Source organism: Rhincodon typus, chromosome 19, assembly GCF_021869965.1.
Source record: "Rhincodon typus isolate 14 chromosome 19, sRhiTyp1.1, whole genome shotgun sequence".
Lineage (NCBI taxonomy): Eukaryota > Metazoa > Chordata > Chondrichthyes > Orectolobiformes > Rhincodontidae > Rhincodon > Rhincodon typus.
In genome coordinates, this window is record NC_063350.1 from 37,417,573 (window position 1) to 37,440,876 (window position 23,304).

General features: G+C 41.1%; 1 protein-coding gene across 1 annotated transcript in view; it reads left to right on the top strand.

The window, feature by feature from the left end:
* LOC109912681 (RIPOR family member 3-like) overlaps positions 1 to 23,304 on the top strand; it is a 120,668-nt gene that overhangs the window by 6,310 nt on the left and 91,054 nt on the right. The window contains exons 3-8 of the mRNA XM_048608318.1: positions 3,441 to 3,593; positions 8,951 to 9,029; positions 9,627 to 9,650; positions 12,023 to 12,076; positions 15,005 to 15,154; positions 19,230 to 19,293. Of these exons, the coding sequence (XP_048464275.1) occupies positions 3,441 to 3,593; positions 8,951 to 9,029; positions 9,627 to 9,650; positions 12,023 to 12,076; positions 15,005 to 15,154; positions 19,230 to 19,293 (524 nt within the window). The remainder of the gene's footprint in view (positions 1 to 3,440; positions 3,594 to 8,950; positions 9,030 to 9,626; positions 9,651 to 12,022; positions 12,077 to 15,004; positions 15,155 to 19,229; positions 19,294 to 23,304) is intronic.

The window sequence follows — 23,304 nt, forward strand, 5'->3', positions numbered from 1 at the left end:
GGGTCTAGGCCCGAAACGTCAGCCTTCCTGCTCCTCTGATGCTGCTTGGCCTGCTGTGTTCATCGAGCTCTACACCTTGTTATCTCAGATTCTCCAGCATCTGCAGTTCCTACTATCTCTGAAATAATTCTGGTAAACCTTTGTTATAGACTTTTTACAATTTTAATATTCTTTGCAAAAAAGGGTGTACATAAAGGAGATCTATATTTGTACTCTAACCAACATGTGATTCAAATTTTATCATTACTCCTTTACTCTTGTACTTTATGTTCGATTAATAAAGCTTTTGTTTATTTTTGTTTTGTCCACCTAATCTCAAAATATAATGGAATTATATATTAAATCCTATAGATCTCTCTTTCCAACCACAAACTGCAAAGTTTTATTAAAGACCATACAATGTGTTTATGCATGAAGGTACGACTGACTCACTAAATACTTAACATTTATTAAATTCAAATACTTTGAATCTTTCTTTACCAAAGACAAACTTACTGTCAGGTCATGATGAAAAAAAATGGCAGTTCAGACACTTGAAGGTTTTAACATTGATAAGTGGGAGATCTGGGATAGACTGTGTTTTTAAACTGATAAGGCACCAGAACTGCATGAGTTGCATCAATGCTACTAAAAGAAGTGAGAGAGGAAATTGCAGAGACTCTGAGCATAATTTTCCATTCTTCCTTAGTCACAGGGGTGGTGACAGAGCTGGAGAATTGCAAATGTTGCACCATTGTTTAAAAAGTGTAAAATAATCCCAGCAATGTATGGTTCAGTTCAACTTCGGTTGAGCGGAACCAAGTAGAAATGACACATGCAGGTTAATTAAGGAAAGCCGGTATGTATTTGTTATGGGTAAACAGTTTTAACTGACATCATTAAGATTTCTGGTAAGGTAGCAAAAAGAGATTATGAGGATAGTGCTATTGTTGTGGCATTTAATGATGTACTGCATAACAGATTTGTGACCAATGTTACAGATCATGGAAGAAAAGGGACAGTAGCAACATGGATACAAAACTGGCTGAATGACGTAGTGTAGTGGTGAATCATTTTTGCACTGAACAAACTTTTGCAGTGGAATTCTATAGGATTTGGTGTAACAGTCTCTGCTTTTTCTGATATATGTCAATGACCTAGATCTTAGTGTGCCGGTCACCAGTTTAAAATTGCAGAAAACATGAAACTTGGAAGAATTGTGAACCAGGAGGAGGATATGAAGAATTTCAAAATGGCATAGGCACATTAGTGGAAAAAGTGGGTGAAAGACAAATAAGATTTAACGCAGAGGAGTGTGAAATGATTCATTTTGGTAGAGATAATGCAGAAAAACAACAATGAACTGAAGGGTATAATTCTAAAATTGTTTGGCATAAATGCACATAAATCATTGAAAGTGGCAGGAAAAGTTGGTCGAGTGGTTAATAAAGCATATGACATCCTGAGCTGTGGCAATTGGGACAGGGAGGACAAAAGCAAGGAAGTTATAAAACATTGTATAAAATACTGATTCAGCATCAACTTAAAAGGGAATGAGATCCTTATCTGAAAAAGTACACTATCAATTGCAAGGCTACAGATTAAAGACAGAGCAGTGGTTCCTTCAGAGGGCCAGAGTGACACAACAGACTGAATGACTTCCTTCTGCATTGTAAACACTTTACGATTCTATGATTTTCCACTGGAAGTATCATGGTATTTATATTTCACTGATTTTTTTAAAAAAGGAGAAATTAACATTTCTTTTCCAATTCTTCCAAGTGCTGTGCATTCAAAATATATCTAGTGAATTAAAATGAATCTGGGTGAGACATTATTACTCTTGATATGGGCGAACAATTTACTTGGAGGCTTCGAGACAAAATCATTGTAACATTGCATTGATAAATGTAACAGCCAAAGGACAGTCAAACTTATAGGGCTGTTTCAATTCTGAAAAACAAGACTGTTTACTGTTACTTATTTTCTAAAAGGATGTTTCGCAAGGATACGAGGATATTTTTCAGCAGAATCACGTCAATAGACCAGGAAACCCATGAAATAAGCATTCCTCTGGAATGCCATGAAAAAATCTTAGTGTTGCAAAATTTATACAAATAATACAGTCCTCAAAGAAAAGATTCATGTATATGATATACTTTGCGACCCTCCAAGTTCTAAAATTCCTTTCCCAGTGTTTAAAATATGCATATGTTTCTAATCAGATATCAAATTTACAAATTACATTCATTTTATACAATTGACATTTTACAGATAAACATTAGAGGAAATCAGTACAACACCATGGGAGGCATGGTGGCTCAGTGGTTAGCACTGCTGCCTCACAGCACCAGGGACCTGGGTTCAATTCCACTCCTTGGATGACTATCTGTCTGTATGGAGTTTGCACATTCTCCCGTTGTTTGCATGGGTTTGCTTTGGTTTCCCCCCACAGTCCAAAAATGTGCCGGCTGGTGGATTGGCCATGCTAAATTGCCTGTAATGTTCAGGGATGTGTAGATTAGGTGGGTTATAGCAGGATGGGTCTGGGTGGGATGCTCTTAGGGTTGATGTGGACTTGTTGGGCCGAAGGGGCTGTTTCCACACTGTAGGGATTCTATGAAAAGCAAGCTATGCTGTCACCATGTATGAAGTTATCATCAAGTTTTTTACCCCTATTCCACAATCAGTGAAGAAAGACTTGTGTTCATAAAGCATCTTTTAAAACCATCAGATGTCTCAAAAGTATTTTATAGCCAGTATTCACTATTGGAATGTGGAAGCCAATTTGTATTTAGCAAAATTTTATGAATAGCATGTGATAATGATCAAGCTCATTTATTTTTGAGTTTTAGCCAGGATGCTGAGGATGGTCAGGTCATCTTCAAATAGTGTTATGGGATTTTTTTATGTCTACTTGAGAGAATGAAGGACTTCAGTTAAACATTACATCTAAAAATCAGTGCAGCACTCCATGCATACTTTATCCTTAATACAACAGAGAAGATCAAATGGCACTTTGATTACCCATATTGCTTAATTAGGAGAAATTAAAATCAGACAATGCCATGTATCCATTATTAATTTAACTTGTATCTTCATGTTAAACTTAACAAGTCCATAGGATATATAAATAAAGGTTAACACTGGTTGAAGCACGTGGATTATTTTCTTCAAAACAAAATACAGTAATACAGTTATTTTGTTGACATATGTATTGTTAACATAACAGTCTTGTGCATGGAACGTTATGTTGTGACAACTAACAGACATTCAAAGCTAATAACTAAAATTAGAGATAATAACTTAAATCAGATGCTGCCAGACTTTGAGTTTCCCAACACTTTTTATTTCTATTTCAGATTCTCCAGCATCTGCAATATTTTGCTTTTCTATTGAGACACTCAAAGATATCTTTTTCATTTCAAATGGATTAACAATGCTACAATTTTCTTTTGCAGAGTTTCTTCTGTCAGCAGAAGTTCTCCAAGGTCAAGACTGCCCTCAATAAAATCTACAAGGAAGCACGCCACTTCACAAAAGAACTCCAACAGTTTGGAGCCGCAGCCTAAACGAGTGGAGAAAATCTGCAAATCGTTACGGAAAGGCTTGAAGTGAGAACCTGTATAAATTGTACTGTGACATAACAGAACAATGCAAAGTTCAACTTACTCCCTTCAACAATAGGCAGATATCAATGCTGTACTGTTGTTTGGTTAAATAAGTGAAAGCCCTTATAATGGTCACTTCAGATGTCATACATGACAATTGCTGCAAGTTCACAGAACGACATTCTTCCTTGTGCTGTGCTTTTACAAAGCTGGCTGTAAGACAGTTGCCTGTGCTTCATGGCAGTGGTCACACGACTATCACAAGCCAGGAGGCACACTGGTACAGTATTGTGGTTCTATCCCAACTATCACCAGTGTTTCAGGCTCTTTTCAGCCTTTTAGTGGTACTCATTATGTCAACGATTGCGAGCAAAGCTAGCATAGCGCTAATTTGAAATATAGGATCATTTTTTATGGCATGGTAGCTCCGTGGTTAGTATTGCTGCCTCACAGCACACTGACCTGGGTTCAATTCCACTCTCGGGTGATCATCTGTGTGGAGTTTGCACATCGTCCCTGAGTCTGCATGGGTTTCCTCCCACAGACCAAAGATGTGCAAGTTAGGTAGGACTGCCATGCTAAATTGCCCATTGTATCCAGGGATGTGCAGGCTAAGTGGATTAAACATGGGAGATGCAGGGTTACAGGGACAGTGTGTGTGTGTGTGTGTGTGTGTGTGTGTCTGGGGTGGGGAAGGGAGTTGGCGGGGGTAGGGGGGCAAGACTGGAAGGGATGCTCATCAGAGGGTCTGTGTGGATTCGATGGGCCAAATGGCCTGCTTCGACACTATAGAGATGCTGTGATTCTAAGATGAATAATATGTTGATTGAATTAGAGGCAGTGGGGATGTACTACTTAAATTGAGCGAGCAATATGAAGGAAGATTGTATGCAAAAGCGAAAGTGGTAGAGCATGGACTTTGATAGGAGGAGTAGGCCATTGCCTTTCTTCCTGTACTGTTAGATATTTCATCAGACTGGACACTATACTGCCCTGGGTAGTGACTTCAGACCAGGTTGGCATGCTTTGGTGTTGTGGCCTCCTTTGCTGGTCTATGCCCAATGGGGTTCCACAAGAATCAATGCTGGGACCTCTGTTGTTTGTAATGTACATATATGATTTGTATGAAAATGTAGATGGTCTGATTGGTAGGTTTGCTGATTACATGAAAATCAGTAAAGTTTTGGATAGTGAGGATGTTTGTCAAAGAATACAACAGGATATAGATCATATCGATGGAAAATTGAGCGGAAATGGCAGGTGGAGTTTAATCCAGCTAAGTGTGAGGTGATGCATTTTTAAAGGTCAAATGCCAAAGAAAAGTATATAGTAAATGGTGGGACTGTTAGAAAAATTGATATACAGCGGGATGTTGGGATGCAAGTCCATAGCTCCCTGAAAGTGGCAACACATGCGGATGGGTGATAAAGAAGGTGTACAGCATGCTTGCTTACATCAGTCAGGATGTTGAGTATAAAAGTTGGCAAGTCATGTTGCAGCTGTATACAACTTTAGTTAGGCCACATTTGGAGTACTGAGTGCAGTTCTGGTCACACACTATAGGAAGCATGTGGAGACTTTGGAAAGGGTGCAGAAGAGGTGTACCAGGATGTTCCCTGGATTAGAGTGAATTAGCTATATGGAGAGGTTAGACAAATTTGAATTGTTTTCGCTAAAGCAGAGGCTGATGGGCAACCTGAAAGAAGTCTTTAAAATTATGAGAAGCATAGATATGGTGGATAGTCAGAATCTTTTTCCCAGGGTGGAAATGTCAAATACTAGGGGGCCTTGGTTTAAGGTGAGAGGAGGAAAGTTTGAAGGAGATTGCGAGGCAAGATTTTTTTACATAGAGGGTGTAGGTGCCTGGAACCCACCGCCAGGGGGAGGTGGTAGAAGCAAATACAATAGCAACATTTAAGAGGTATTTAGACAGACACATAAAGAGGTAGGGAATAGAGAGATATGGATCCTGTGCAGGCAGGTGGAATTAGTTTAGATTGGTATGATAGTTGGCAAAGACATAGTGGGCAGAAGGGCCTGTTCCTGTGCTGTTCTGTTCTATGTTCTTACATTAATTACTCTACCATTAACTCACAACATTAAGTCTTTGCACAATCCTTATCTAAACTACTACGAGCTACAGAATAGGACCAGGTATTACTTGTGCAATTGAACTTGGCTAGGCTGTGTAATCAGGGGGGTCTTATGAACTTGATGAAGGCTGGACAGCCAATGAATAACTGCTAAGTGTACCTTCTTATCCCTCCCTGCTGCATCCTTCCAGAATGTTCTCTGGCCCTCAACCAATTGACCTTTCAGGTCAAGGTCATGGCATCTGAAAGGCTCGCCATACTCCAATACACAAACCAGCCTCGTGTTCCAGGGCAAGTCCGTGCTTGTCCTTGCCTGCCTTCGTCTTGTGCGGATGCTTTGTGCTTGACCTGTCCTGAAAGTGCAATCAGGCTTGGCTACTCAAAGCTGGTCCATTCTGGTTTGGGCCTAGCTTTTCTGGCCTTGGGGTTTCTGGCCACATTTTGTTGTTGATGCTGAGTACCAATGGCTAGAGTGACAGAGTGCTGCTCTGTTCACCTATCCAGCAGATTCTGAGAATACTGGACGTGGCTCTCCATGGGAACTGCCAGATGCTCACATGCCTGAGACAGGAGGATGCCAATCACATTGCTGCAGTCCCATAGCTTTCGTGTCAGATTGCTCTGTGGCCCTGATGTACCTGCCTGCTGGTCCTGTGTTTGCTTGTGCATGTGTCTGAAGTCCCTAATTGCAAGCACCATGGTGTCCTATTCTGTTTGGGGCTGAGCAGGTGCCGAGTATCCGCAGTCCGAGAAGTACCAGGACCTGGGGCATTTCACCAGGAAAGTAGCACAAGCAGATGCGACCAATTGTAATTTCAATAACATACCCACAAAGATGCCAGTATCTGAGTTGGTGGGGGTGGGGTGCCAGAGTCAGCCTGACAGGTGCTTCCTCTGGGATATCCATGCTGCGTTCATCAGAAGTAGAGGAGGGGATGACCCTCTTCACTGTGGCCACTGTGCTCATCCTGCCAGGGTCTACAGGAGACAAGTGAGAGAAAATGTACTGACCAAGAGAGTATTGTAGCATCTTAATAAATTCACTGTGCAGATAATGGGAGGGTAGCACAACAATGAACAACGCTTTTTACTTGGTTGCCAGGTCATGGAAGTTTCAGCATTTCCACAAGGGCGGTCCCAGTCTTTGCCTTCCAAGGCTAAGATCCTCTTCTTGTAGAGTCTGAGGAGACACATATCCATTACTCCATCTCTCTTCCAGACTTTTTTCACCCTATTATGGGCTGTTTTTACCTGTAATTGAAAGAAGGCTGGGAGTGAATAAGGTGTAAGTATATGGTACAGGTGTTAGTGCTGATGCAGGTGGGGTGAGTTTGGTAAGGTGTCCTGTTGAGTGAGTTGGTGCAGACAGCAAGCAAGGAGTGAAGTAGTGAAGGGGGTTTTTGTGTGAAAAAGTGAGGGAAGATGTTGCATGCAATAGTGAGAGTGGTAGAGCATGGACCTTGGTCTGAGGAGTAGGTCATTGACCTTCTTCCTGCATTATTAGGCATTTCGTCAAACTGTGGACAGTGCACTGACCTGGATAGTGACCTCAAACCGGGCTGGCATGATCTGGTGTTGTGGCCTCCTCTTCTGCTCTTGAGGGAAGAGGACGTCCTCTCTACACACCACCCTCTCCAGCAGGACCTCCTGTTTGCAATGGACGGGGAGTTACAAGTTTCGTACATCTGCCGTGCCCAAGGTGAATATCTATAACCGTGCAGGTCGGCTCCAGGGTGCCAGCGCTTGATTGGGTGAACAAATGCCTGTTAAATATGGCACCTGGCATGCTGGCAGTGGCAAGTATGTCTGGCTATGGAGAGTGGGAGAATTGGGCTAACAGTGGATGGGAGGGTGCCATAGGGCCTAGGTAGGTGGGGTTTGGGATGGTTGTATAGAAAACTCATTAAGACTTGCTGAGAGAAATCCTCCATGAAATTCAACAAAAATAACAAGCTATGGGAAGATCGGGCCCTTAGGTTTTGTTTCTGGAGTGGGAATTCACTGCGAGGATGCACAGTCAGCCCCCTACTGTATTTCCAGTACACTCACGACTATGTAGCCAAATTTCATACGAACGCCATCTACAAGTTTGGTGACCATACCATTATTGTAGGCTGGATTTCAGAATGCAGGAAGGATATTGAATGCTTAGCGACGTGGTGCAATGATAACAATCTCTCAATGTCAGCAAAACAAAAGAACTGATCATTGACTTCAGGAAGAGAGGAGGAGGACATGCCCCGATCTATATCAACTGAACTGAACCAGGGTCGAGAATGCCAAACTCCTAGGAGTGATGATGACTAACAGTCTGTCCTGGACTTCCCATGTTGATGTGATGGTTAAGAAGGCACAACAATGTTTCTTCTTCCTCAGAAGGCTAACAAAATTTGGTGTGTCCATAAGGACCCTCACTAACTTTTACAAATGCACCATATAAAACATACTATCTGGGTGCATAAAGGCTTTGTATGGCAACTGCTCTGCTCAGGACCGTAAGAAAATGCAGAAAGTTGTGTGCACAGCCCAGACCATCACGGAAGCCAACCTCCCATCCATGGACTCCATTTACATAGCTCGTTGCTTCGGAAAAGCTGCCAAGATCATCAAAGACCCCTCCCACCCTGCTAATACTCTCTTCCAACTTGTTCTATCAGGCATGAGATACAGAAGCTTCAAGATGCACACCAACACGTTCAAGAACAGCTTCTTCCCTGCCCTTATTAGACTGCTGATTGGACCTGTCTAATTTTAAATCTCATGTTGACCTTGCTTTTGTGCACCTCCTGTGCAGTTGTAACCCTATATGCCTTGCTCTGTCTAAACACCCTATGATCTGTACCATCCTTGTTTGTTATGATCTGCCTATACTGCTCACAAAACAAAACTTTTCACTGTACTTAGATATATATGACAACAATAAATTAAATCAAATCAAATCAAATCATAAATCTTTTGGCTAAAAGTGAGAATACCAACTGAGCCATAGCCATTTTGACCAGTGGATACTCCTTCTCAGATCAAATGGTTATAACAGTAGCAAATGAAGCACAACTAAAATTCTGTTTGAACTTCAGAGATGTGACATGAGCCTTTTGATATACAGCCGTAGTAAAGTTTAATTTGCCCCAGTGCAAATTCAGCCATCCATTCTCAATGTGGTGTTTGAGTAGGGATAGATTGAAGCTCTTACAGGAGCCAGATTTCTCTGGAACAACCTTTAGTATTAGGTTTTTGAGAGTTGACCACTGTTTCATTTTATTGCAGTGAATATCTCGAAATGAATCAAAATGAATTGGATTTACTAAACATGCAGCAGAAAGACATGAAAAGGAACTCCAGACTGGTAGGTACAAAAATAGTAAAATTAATGTTCAGTTTATGTGGCTGTGGAGCAAGGGAGGTAGCTTACGGTTGCACTTCTTCACTGCTGTAATATTGCATATGTCTTTGGTCAGGTTATCATGAACAGTGGCACCGACAAAGGGATTGAGGGTGGACTCACACTCCCGACTCTTTTAAACGGGATTGTCCAAGCAATCACCCTATAAAATCCAGGCCTATTTTCCTCAGGCTTTGTTATTTTCTGTCCACTTATACACTACCCCCCTTTCATGCCACCACTGGCTGATTTTGTTTTAGGTTCCACTTCAGGAATTGAATCCTTGAATCTTCCAATCTCCCCACTGGCCTGTCCTCTACTAAGATCTTCCTTATACACCGTTTTTAGGTCATTGTAGTGCATCAGGAAGATTATATTATGTGGAAGAGTAGGAATTTTTTCAAATAAATCTCTTTACTTCATTGTGCTTGACTTACAAGTCTGTAGCACTTTGCAAGAAAATCCATTAATGCATTATCACAAGTGTCTTTGTTATATGAAATGAATGATGATTGTTCCTTCAAGGAAAGATAATACTAATAGATATTCCTTATATTGCAGGCTTTTCTATATGACCTAGATAAGGTAAGCATGAATTTAATATATATGAAAAGGCATTTTACATTTCTAGCTGAATTGGGCACAACACTGGAGAGGTGGGTGCTCAGTCTGTCTGGAGTTGGCTCCAAAAGTTCTGCACTATTCTCAAATTCTGACTTTATTTGAATGGATTCTGGCAAGCTGTGAGTTGGAAATTCAACTCAAAGTGCACAGTAAGCTTGGCCTGGAAGGGTGAACGAAGTCAACCCTGGACAGGTTTGAGCAGCGTCCTGCAGTATTTTTGTGGAACCAGCATTTTGGGCCCTTTTCTGAGCATTCGTCAGATTGGTCACAGCCTGAAAATTGTAAACAGAATACCTTGTTTAATAACACGGACACCATGGCCACAGGTTTCTGCTTGAGAATGACCGTTTACAATAAAAATTTTATATAGTCTTAGAGTCATACAGTCATACAGCACGAAAATGGACCCTTCGGTCCAACCAGTCCATGCCAACCATTACACTAAGCTAAACTAGTTCCACCTGCCTGTGCTTGGCCTATATCCCTCCAAACATTTATTATTCATGTACTTATCCAAATGTCTTTTAAATGTTGTAACTGTACCTACATCTACCACTTCCTCTGGAAGTTCATTCCACACATGAACACTCTGTAGAAACTAAAAAAGCTTCTCACGCCTTTTTAAAATCTTTCTCTTCTCACTTTAAAAATATGCTCCCTAGTCTTGAAATCCCCACGCTAGGCAAAAGACACCTGCCATTCACCTTATCTATATACCTCATTATTTTATAAACCTCTATTAGGTCGCCTCTCAACCTCCTATGCTCCAGTGAAAAAAGTCCCAGCCTATCCAGTCTCTCTTTATAGATCAAACCCTCCATTCCCAGCAACATTCTGTCAAATTTCTTCTGAACCCTCTCCAGCTTAATAAAATCCTTCCTGTAGCAGGGTGACCAGAACTGGATACAGTACTCCAGCAGAGGCCACAGCAATATCCTGTACATCCTCAACATAATGGCCCAACTCCTATTTTCAAAGGACTGAGCAATGAAGGCAAGCATGCTAAACATCTTCTTAACCACCCTATTTATATGTGATGCAAATTTCAAAGAATTATGTACCTGAACCCCCAGATCTCTCTGTTCTACAACACTGCCTGAAGCCCTCGCATTTATTCAATTTAAATTCCATCTGCCCATTGACCCAAACAATCAAAATCTCTTTGCAATCATGGATAACCTTCTTCGCCTGTCCATTATACCACCAATCTTGGTGTCATATGCAAACCAACTAACCAACCATGTTTTCCATATTTTCATATTATTAAAGTTGTATCCATCATTGTGTAGAGGCAAGGTGCTACAATATAGTCATGCATCTAGAAACAAGGATGGGACAGGATGTCTCACCCATTAGCCTATGGGAAGACCCACCGGATTAAGTGTCACTTAGATACTTAATAGGACAGGGATAGGCCTTCACTGAGATCAGGGACCATTGGGATAGAATTCTGCGAGAGCTGCCAGCAATCAGAGTCTGGCAGAATCACTGGATGACACCTGCCAGTATGACACCTATTCAAGACACCCTTGTGTTATCATTGAATCACACGCTACAGAGGAGTGATGGTGGTGGGGCAGTTGTAAGAGAAATGTTTTGGGGGAGTGGTGGTGGATGCAACACAAGCAGAAGCCGATGCCCCCTTTCTTGATGCCTGTTCCCTTGATCAGGCACTGAATGCCTTTGAGACTCCTGGCAGCCCGCAAGCAAACTCACAAGGTAAGCCCCTTGCCCACTATTGGGTTAGTACCAGAGGCAGCAGAATGGGTATTCATTGTCCAGTTGATGGCCTCAATTGGTGGCACGGTGCCCTCTCTGCCATGGACATAATCAAGGCACAGGTGAGAGGTAGTAGTGGCCCTATCTGCCATTTCCACTCCCCACACCTCCTGACTAAATGTTCCCCTTCACTAATCCTGTAATTTGCAAGGCCAATGAATTCTGTCCCGAGTATCTACAATCGTCCCAATTTTTTGTTTTTGAGCACTGTTTTGTTACACTTTGCCTGAATATTGCAAGTGAATCTTACAATTCCCGTACGACCATGAGTTGATTATATTACAGCCTCGTGCTTGTAATAGCTGGATGTACTGTTCATCAATTTAGAAGCCTGGTTGAAAGTTACATTAAGGAATCCGTGGGCATTCCCCGCCTCCACTTTTCAGCAATCTGTGATGTGTTCTATAATGGCAAATAATAGAGAAAAAGGCAAGAAACAGCTGTCCAGCAGTTTAAATTGTTAATGGTGAGTTTTGAAGGTGGCATTATAACATTAAATTTGAGACAATTTGTGTAGATTACTTTTGGTCATTCATCAATATGATGCTTTTCAGCAAATGCGGACCACTGAGAGATACATCAGGAAACTGGAGTTTCACATCAGCAAGGTAAGGATTTGCAGCCTATAATTAACCAAATCAAAGCTTATCTTTTTCTCTTCAAAAGGGAGCATTTCAATTGGTGTTGGATGGATAATAAAAGTAGTTGTCTCAGATAACCATTTGACTTTTTCCTCATTGCTGTTCCTCATGCATTTTTCACTGCGATAATAATGTGTTGAGGGCGATATGTTTAACTTAATAAATTATGAAGCCATTTGAGTTCATTGCATGAAGTGCAGATTTTTGAACTGTGGGAAAGTAATAAACTTTGTTGTACAAGCACTTGGAAAGCAGTCACAAACTTCAGGTTTTAAGCATAATGTACAGTGTTTCTTACATCAAGCCATGTAACCTTTGTTCTATTGGTCACACAATAAATCTAAAATCTGTGATTCTTTTTTTACTACCCTGCCTAAAATCACTGCTGCATGACACATTGAAATATTTTGCTGGACTAATTTTCCATAATATCCAGGAACAGCCTGTACTGTCAGACTATTGCCATGGAAACCGTGGCAGCAAGTTTCTGTTTGAGCATGACCTTTACAATGGAGTTTATATAATTAAAGTGAAATCTATCCCAGTATAAAGACATCTTCCATCTATAAGTTGAGTCTGAAATTTTCTCAGTGATTTACAAGATCATTCCAGAACAGTATTTTCTGACTAGGATATTCATAATAGAGACCTTTTCCCCAGTGGTGAAATTACAACTAGAGCAGGAGTGACTTTTTCTGAAATGGCAAAGTAAACCATCCTGTTATAAAAATAATCACTATAAGGACCTGAGTACTCTCTCCTTCAGTGAGACAATAAAATTAACATCATCCATACCAAAGTACAACTAGGAAAATTATTATTTCATATGTCAACAAATAGTTATACTTCACAGTTTCTAATTGTTTAAGATCTTCAGGAGCAGTTGCCATAAGATAATAATAACAAGAAGCAGGAAAAAATGATATGCTCCCAACAACAACAACAACAAAAAGTTGCTGGAGAAGCTCAGCAGGTCTGGCAGCATTTGTGAAGGAAAAAACAGAGTTAACGTTTCAGGTCTGGTGACCCTTCCTCAGAACAGATGCTGCCAGACCTGCTGAGCTTTTCCAGCGACATTTTCTTTGTTCCTGATTTACAGCATCCGTAGTTCTTTCGGTTTTTATTTGATATGCCCCCAAAGATATTTTTATCTTTGGTAACTTTTGTGTCCTTGTTAGAATATATTTACCTCTGCCTTAAAATGTATTCAATGACTCTTCCTCCGCTGCTGAACACCCATTGAAACTATACTGCACTAGCATATAAAAACTATTGCTACAAGAGTGAGTCAGAAACCGGGAATTCTAACTCCTCAAAGCCTGTGCACCATCTACAAAAACATCTTCTGAAATACTTTGCTTTTACCTGGATGAATTCAGTTCCAACAACACATATAAAATTTGGCACAGTCCAGAAGAAAGCAGCTCACTAATTGGCAACCCAGTCATCACCTTAAACATTCAGCCCCCCTGCCACTGATGCACAGTGGTAGCAGTGTGCACCATCTACAAGATGGTAGTGTACCAACTCACTAAAGCTCCCGTAATAGCACCTTTTTAAATCCTGGGAGGAGAAACGAAATGACTGCATGGGAACACCACTACCTGCAGGAACCTCTTCAATCCACATTCCATCCTGATTTGGACCTATTCAGCTGTTCTTTCATTGCTACTGAGTCAAAATTTTGGAACACTATTCCTGATTGCGTGATGGATGTATCTACATCAGATTAACTGTATCAGCTCAAGAAGCTTACCAGCAACTTCTCAAGAGCAATTAGCGATATGCAATAAATGCTGACCTAGCAAGTGACACCCACATTCTATGAAATAACTTTTTTAAAAGTGGAAATGTTTGCTAATGATAGTAGTCAGTTTCATTCACAATTCCACAGACTTGGAAGCACGCTGTGACCACATCCAACAAAACCTGGACAACGTTCAGGCTTGGGCTGACAAGTGGCAAATGATGTTCATGCCATTGCTGAAGCCAGGCAATAACCATCTCCAATAACAGAAAACCCAATCAAATACCCTTTGCGAATGCTTGCTGAATCTCTCACCATCAGCAGTCTGAGAGTTACCACTGACTAGGGACTTAACTGGAAGAGCATATTAATACAGTGGTTATAAGAGCAAGTCTGATGGTGAGAATTCTGTTGTGCATAACCCTCCTCCTGAAGCCCCAAAGCCTCTCCATAATTCAAATGGAAGAAGTCAGTGTTGTGATTAAATATTCTCCCCTTGCTCGGATGACTGCAGAAATAACACTCAGGAATCTTGAGAACATCCTGAACTTCGGTGACCCCTTAAGCATTCAGTCCGTCCACTATAGCAACAGTGTATACAATCTGGAAGATAAATTCCAGCAACTCACCAAACTAACAACTTCCACAAGCACACCCTCTACCTTGTAGATGAAAAAAGGCACCAAATAAATAAGGATGCCCCGTCTCCACAGATTCCCATTCAAGTGACACACCGTCCTGATTTGAAACTATATTGCCATTCCTTCACTGCCACGGGTCAAAATCCCAGAATTCCTGCCCTAACTGTATTGTGACTCTATCCTCATTACATGGACTGCAACAGTTCATGAAGGTGACTGTCCACCACGTTCTCACAGGCAACTAAGAACGGACAATAAATCCTGGAATTCTCAGTAATGCCCAAATCCTGTGAATCAAGAAATTAAATAATGGGCTGAATGGTGTGCTTCTGTGCTGTATGTTTTTGTTTTCCCTACTTCTCTATTTTGGAAAATGGAAAAAAATGATTTAAGGTTTGTAGAAATGTCTATTGCTGTAGAAAGAAGACTTTATGGAGTTTCACTTTTAAGAACTGCCATTCATATTCTTTATTCTTTCATATTCTTTTATAATCAACTATCACCCAGATAGAAGAACTATATGAATCCTACTTCATCCAATGGCAGCTACGTAATGGCGCAAGCAACATGAAGCAAGCTTACACTGTGTGTCCTTCTACCAAAGGATCAAGGGAAACATTGCTCGAGATTAACAGAAATTACAAGGAATGTACAGAGGTATTCCATCTTTGTGTTTGGTATTCCATCTTTGTTCTTGATTTACTTATTTTGGATTTTATTTGACAGCTCTGAAATTGGCAAAAATAGGCTCTGATTTTTCTACTTATTTGGCAGATTAAAACTAGATTAAATTTTTGGCGTATAGGATAATTTTTAAAATTCCAGTTTACCATCTTTTTTCATACAATTTTGGGAAATCTTAAAATCAGCTTTGTATGCATCAAAGCATAAAATGGCTTATTTGTTTGTTCATTGTGTTAAGTATTAATATCAAAATTCTGATGACGAGCATATTGATATCCTGAGACATTTCAATGATTTAACCCTAAGGTCACTAATAAAATAATTGATTATCTCAAATACAAAGGCTCTCAGAGCCATTGTTAGAAATGTAGCAAATTTTAATTATGTTTTGAATTTTAAACATATTACTTTCTGAAGGCAATGTCAATATTCATTGATGCAATATTCATGAGCATTTTAGTCATTTTAAGTAAGAACTACATGTATGGGACCAAATAAGAAAGCAATAGAGAGCATTTTAACCAGTACAGTGAAGGACAGAAAACAAATTTGGCCTAGATCTGAGATAACAAGGTGTAGAGCTGGATGAACACAGCAGGCCAAGCAGCATCAGAGGAGCAGGAAGGCTGACGTTTTGGGCCTAGACCCTTCTTCAGATTTTCTCCAGCATCTGCAGTTCCTACTATCTTTGGCCTAGATCTTCCAGTCTACAGCAATGTTGGGCACACTGACACTGTCTATGAAATTTTCTCCAACCCAAAGTACCACCCATTTTCAGCCAGAACTTCTAATCTCAGATGAAGCAGTGATGAGTAAGCAGGGACATCCAAGGAGACGACTGACGAACACAAGATGACTGAAGAGAGAACACACTCCATTTCACTCAAAACTGCGTGACCTTGGTCTCAGCTCCGCCCTCTGCAACTGGATCCTTAGCTTTCTGACCCATAGGCTGCAATCAGTGAGGATAGGTAACTGCGCCTCCTCCACAGTAACACTCAACACTGGAGCCCCCCGAGGATGTGTCCTCAGCCCCCTGCAGTACTCCCTGTACACCCACGACTGTGTTACCAAGTTCCTAACAAATGCCATCTACAAATTTGCTGATGACACCTCTGTAGTGGGACAAATATCTAACAAAGATGAGTCAAAATACAGAAGGGAGATAGAGGTAACAAGGTGTAGAGCTGGATGAACACAGCAGGCCAAGCAGCATCAGAGGAGCAGGAAGGCTGATGTTTCAGGCCTAGACCCTTCTTCAGAAAGGGAGATAGAGGGCTTGGTGACGTGGTGCAATGAAAACAATCTGTCTCTCAATGTCAGCAAAAATAAAGAACTGACCATCGACTTCAGAAAGAAAGGACGAGAACACACCCCCATCTACATCAACAGAAGTGAGGGTGAGATAGTGAAAAGCTTCAAGTTCCTTGGAGTAACAATAACCGACGACCTGTCCTGGTCTTCCCACGTAAATGCGACAGTAAAGAAGGCACAACAACGCCTCTTCTTCCTCAGGCAGCTCAGGAAATTTGGCATATCCATAAGGTCCCTCACCAACTCCTACAGATGCACCATTGAAAGCATTGTGTCTGGGTGCATAATGGCCTGGTATGGCAACTGCTCTGCGCAGGACCGTAAGAACTATAGAAGGTGGTGTGCAAAGCCCAAACCATCACAGAAGCCAACCTTCCATCCATGGACTCTATTTACACAGCTCGCTGCTGTGGAAAGGCAGCCAATATCATCAAAGACCCATTGCATCCTGGTAGTGACCTCCTACAACCCCTTGGGTCAGGCAGAAGATACAGAAGGCTGAACACACACATGAGCAGGCTCAGGAACAGCTTCTTTCTGGCCATTATCAGACTGTTGAATGGACTCTAGGCTCAAATAATGTAACCTGCAATATAACCTGTATGCCTCTAAGACATTTTGATCTGTACATCCTTTCTTGCTGTGATCTGCCTGTACTGCTCATACACAAAACTTTTCACTGTATTTTGGTACACCTGACAATAAAGCAATCAATTTCTGTGACACCTGCTGCTGCATTTAGGTTATGAGTGAGTGGGCGAATGTGTATGTGGATAGGTGAGTGGGTGAAGAGGGTGAGTGAATGAGTTGATATGTAGCTGGAGGAGTGGGTGTGAGCAGGTGCATGGTTGGGTGACTGAGTGAATGTGTGGGTAAATGAGAAGTCAGGCCAGGTCAGGAGAGTAGCAGTGTGAGAGAGAGTTGGGTCATGGACTGATGTTGGATAAGTAAACAGTATAGGTTTTATTTAAACAAAAATAGGCTAGGATACGAACATATGATTGGAAAATACAATCACGTGTATTGGTTTGGATATGATTGGGTAATATATTTATCTGGATTAATTTGAACATGATGATAATATGGTCATGTGAACTAACATGAAGTGTAAATTGTGTGAACATGGTCAGGTAGAGATATGGGTAAGTGTGTAAAATTTTGATTGTAAATTATTATCTGTAGGAATAGTTGATTCGAAGCTTGTTATCTATAAAAATGGTTTAAAACCTCTGTTTTTATAATAAAGGTTTGAGCTGTATGCCATTTTCTTGGAGTGTATATCTTTCAAATATACATGAAGTAACATTTGAACAGAGACCTGAGCCCCACCTGGTCTAAGAGTAAATAAAGGGTTAAACACATCCCTTCAGGGATGTTAGTTGCATTGAGTTAGAAGGTTGATAATGGGATAGAGAGTCAGATTGGGTCAGGCCCAGGGTGTAGCTGGGTCTTGTCAAGGGTGGGATTGTTGGTTGGTGGTTTATCTACTCAGATCAGCATTGCTGTTTAGTCCTGACGGAATTGTTCTTCTTTTAAACCTTCTTTTCTAATTAACCTATTCGGAGATGTTATTACACACCCCTGGAGCAGATGGGACTTGAATCCAGCCCTCTCTTATCTAGGGGCAAGGACACTACCTGTTGCAACACAAGAGGGCCCTGAATAGGGGTTTGTTCAGTGGGAAGGTTTTATGGGTCAGATGCAGGTTGTCAGGTCAGGTCAGTGATTAGTTGGGGCCAGTAGTTGGACTGAGGGGTTAGTCAGGTCAGAGGGACTATCAACAATCTTTCTTTACAAGAACAATTCCACAATGGAATAAATTGCAAAAGGAAGTACTCACAACCTCATCACTTGTAAGTTTCAAGACCCATCTTTAGATTTGTTCCATTTAATAGGTTTTCATTATTAAGATTGCCATCTCAGCAGATCATGCCTGGTTTAACTAGTGCTAACTGTATAAACGTTGGCTGAATACAGATATAAGTCTGTGATGCCAAAATAACTGAAGTAGAAGCAGAAGGAGAATCACAAACCCTGTGCCATTTAACAGGCCTTATTGATTTTTGTTTAGTGTATTGAACTGAATGGGAAACATAAAATGAACCCAGAAATGTCCCAGCTGCTAACCACATTGTATTTTTTTAGGCCTGTGCACTATAACAGCCAATTAAGTTTGGTTCCAACAATTAGCTTTTAATTTTTACTGTAATAACTGTTTTCTTTCTCATAGAGATCTGCTATACAGTAACTCACCTGACCCAGAAAACTTTCATTTTAAAACACAGAAAATGGTTAAGGAGGGACTACATTTAGTTTTACAAGCATGGGCCACTGAATTAAAAATGCGTTTCTGCATAACAAATGACAATTGTTTTGCTGAAAGTTGAAGTTTTTAGCATCTGTTCTGTAGAGGAGTGCTATATGTTAATAGCTAGGCTTCATGTATTGATTGTGAAAGAATAGATTTAATGAATGATCTTTTACTGAAGCATTATTCACAGAGAACACAGCTCTGAACAGATTTGATAAAGCTAATAAAACATTTCTCATTTCAGAACACCTCTATGAGTCACAAAAACGTGGAAAATAACTGGCTGATCTATATAAATCCCAACTTTTAAATTGTGCTAAAGTTTGATGTTGCAAATTCAGAACAGAGAGTTTTAATTACATATACTTAGAACTATTCTTTCATCGATATTATCAAATCATTGCATTCTTTATTGTTCAATAGGATATGTGCGCAATTGAGAGAACGTTAGAAGTGCTACTTGGGGAATTTCACATCAGAATGAAAGGTACCTATATTTGATTTGAATACAATATAACTTGAATAAATTTTAATTCTGACTGTTTTTTCACAAAGACAGTGGAGTAGAATATGAACTCATAATTATAATTTTATGCCCTGTGGGTGGACATTGTGTTGCGATGGACATCTTTTTTGTGTCATAGATGAATAGACAGGACTTCTTTGGCAATGGATTTCTATGGAACTGAGTTGAGTAAAGTCATCATTCATTGACTCTAAGTGTTTGATGCTGCAGAGGCCAGTACTCCTTGTTTAATTCCAACTCCAAATGAATCTTACCAGATTTTTCCTGCTTCACTTTTCTTGTTGCTAAAAGTTAAGATTACAAACTGATGGAACCTTCAATAATGACAAAGTTTTGTGTTTTTATGGGCTCTATGGAATATATAACTAACCCTCAGATTTGGTAATGGTATTTTGAGGTGCTAAAAATGGTGAGCCTCTCCACCTTCAGTCTTGTCGCTGCAGTCAGGAATCAGTTGATCATACCACTGATGATGAAAAGTAAACATATCTTAACAGATGTGTCATTCTACTTTCAATGAAATTTCACCTGTACCAACTGTATTCCCTCTCATGTTTTCTTTATCCTGTTACTCCCACTACATCTAGGTGCAATCCCAGGGTCTGCAGATGAGGTAGAGAGAGTCTGCCCTTTGGTGGAGCATGGTGACTTTGGAGTTTTGGGCAGGTAGCTCCAGGGGTACTTGTGGTTAAAGGGCTCAGATATCCCTGCGTGTATCTTTCCTATTGCATCTTTCTTGGCTTAAACATCTACACATTGAGGGTCACAGGGAAAGTGAAGGGACTGAGCATCAATGCCAAGTCCTCAAAAGGGACTGCTGGGGTTTGGAGACCTTTGGCATGGTGCCCATTGGTGCCACCCTGTTTCCTTGTTAGGCAAGGGTGCCTGGAATGAGGTGAAACTCCTTCCTCCCCTTATGCATTGCTATTGGTTCTGAGCACCAATGGTTGGAGTGATGGACTGTAGGTCTGTGTGCATGTCCGGCAGACACTGGTTTTCTGGCCTTGCCCTTGGCAATTGCCAACATCTCATGGAGGAAACCAGATGCGTGCATGCCAGAACCAGTACAATACAGATAGAGTTGGTAGACTTCTCGAACATTTGATCCAGTTTGCTGAGTGTCTCCAATAAACCCGCCTGCTGTTTCTGTGCCTATTTTTGCATTTTAATGAATTATTCATGGTCAAGGCAATGCGGTCCTCTCCTACCTGGACTGAGCATGTGCTTGGTTTCCACCTACCCTCTGAGTGCCAGTGACCTGGGGCTTATCTTCCCCAGCCAACTGCAGATATAGAATCATAGAGTCATACGGCATGGAAACAGAACCTTCAGTCCAACTCATACATGCTGACCAGGCATTCCAAACTAAACTAGTCCCATTTGCCTGCTTTTGGCCCATATCCCTCTAAATCTTTCCTATTCATGTAACTGTTTAAATGTTGTAACTGTACTTGCATCTACCACTTCCTATATGCACCCACCTCAGCATGAAAATCTTGCCCCTCCAGTCCCTTTTATGTCTTTTCCCTCTCGCCTTAAAACTATACCCTGTACTTTTGGATTTCCCTCACTCTAGGGAAAAGACCTTCGCTATTCACCTTATCTATGCCCTTCATGGTTTTATAAACCTCTGTTCCCAACTCTATTCTGGCTAAAATATCCTCCAAGAAGTCAGGAACTGAGCTGAAGAAGGTGCAGGAGACAGTCTTGCTAGTGCTTCCTCTGAGGCATCTGTGTCTTCTTCCTCAAATGTGGAGATGATGGTGTTGGCTGGAGAGGCAGTGTGGATGCTATTCTATTACAGAAGACAAGAAGTAATAACAGGGGTAGAAGCTTAGCTTTGTTAAGAATTCACATTCGCAATGGTGGTAATGGAAGTATCTCAGCACTTGACAATAAATCTTAGTTGGTTGCTGGGGTATGGAGGTTTTGGCATTACTCCATAAACAGTCACCATGCTCTCCTTCTGAGACAAATATTCTCATCAGGGGTGAACAGACAAATATCAGACATCCAATAACCAGTTGTGGACCACTCTACCCTATTGTGAGCTATTTTCTCCCGGAACGAGACAAGGGCAGAGTTTGAGAAAGATTAAATTGGCAAGCACAGCTGTTAGTGGTGATGGAGTTGTCCTGAGTGAGTGAGTAAGCCTTGCAGAGGGCATGCAGAGTCAGTAATCTGGAGGAATGAGGTGGATGAGAGCCTTTGAGGAAAGATGTTGCAGGCAGTAGTGGGAGTGATAGACTATGACTGTTGGTGGGAGGTGTGTACAATAAGAGTTGGTGTGTGTGTGAGGGAGGGAGTGGAGAGAAGATGGTGGCAGTGCAGAAGGTCAATTACCTTTTTGAGGCATTGCTGAGCATTCCTTCAGACCAGGAAATGGCACTGTCCCAGATGTCAATTTCAGACCATGCTACAAGGTCTAGTGCTATGGTTTCCTTTTGTGATCTTGAGGAAAACAGATAGTCTTCCTGTCAACCCAGGTATGTCAGCAAAGTGTGGTGGCAACTTGCCTCTATTAGCCTTATCTGGAGCAATTCTTCCCACACAGCAACTGTGAAGTGTCAGTTTTCTATTTGTTCATGGGATTTTGGCCTTGCTGTCTGGGCCAGCATTCATTGCCCATCTCTAAATGCCCAGAGTTAAGAGTCAACTACATTGTTGTGGGTTTGGAGTCACATGTAGACCAGACCAGATAAAAATGGAAGATTCCTTTTCTAAAGGACATTAATGAACCAGATGGGTTTTTAAAACAATTGACAGTACTTACATGTTCACGATTTTGTTTGTTCCAAATTTATATTGAACTCAAATTTTATCATCAGCTATGGTGGTGTTTAAACCCATGTTGCCAGTACTTTAGCCTGAAGCATGAATTACTAGTCCGATGACATTACCGCAACCCCATCTTGTTTTCATGTAATACAGTCTGAAGGGATGCTTGCAATCGAATGGGATGAAGGAATAGGTGATGGATATATTACTTAAGAGGTAATTGGGTGTATATTGGTTGTCTAACTCTAGGGAGCTAGTATTCAGTGCAGTGTAATTAACAGAAATAAAGCTGTCAGTATAAGTGTAGACCTCGAGTCTGTTCAAAAGCATTTATCTTCTAGGGTACAACAACCTCTCCAAAAGTTGAGATATGGATTTACAGGCATTTGGTGTTCTTTCACACCTCATCCATTTAACCATACTTCATGCATCACTCTATACTAGAGTCATATAGCCCTTCAACCCACCATGTTTATACCAATAAACGGACCTATCACCATCTCACCTACCTTCCCCAGCCCCGCCCCTCCTCTCTCTATTTATTTCCCATCTCCCTTCTCCTCCCCATTTCTGAAGAAGGGTCCCGACCCAAAACGTCAACTTTCCTGCTCCTCTGATGCTGCCTGGCCCGCTGCTCCACGCTGTGTTGTCTCATCTCTTAACTGTGTCTTTCTAACCCAAGTAACATCCTGGTGAATTGCATCTGTACCCTCTCCAGTGTGGTTTACATGAACTTTGGTAAAGTCTTTGACAAGGTTCCATGTGGCCTTCTGAGAATGTAGAGACCAGAACTGTACACAATATTCCATTTGTGGCCTAACCCATGTTTGATAAAGTTGTGACAAGTCTTTCTTGCATAATATTTTATGCCGTGGTTAATGAAGGCAAGCATCCTGTATGCCTTCTTCACCTCTCTACCTCTGGGCCTCTCTACTGTACTGACACCTTCAGGGATCTATGTACACCAAGGTCCTTTTTGTTCCTCAGTACTCCCTAGAGACCTGCTATTCATTGTGTATGCCCTTCCCTTATTAGACCTCCCAAATTGCATCACCTCACAATTATCGGGATTACATTCTATCTGTCATTCCTCTGCCTAACTTACCGACTGAGAAATATCAGACTATAGCCTGAGTCCACCCTCCTCAGTATCAACAACACCATCTTAACATGTTCTAGAACATCACCATCCAA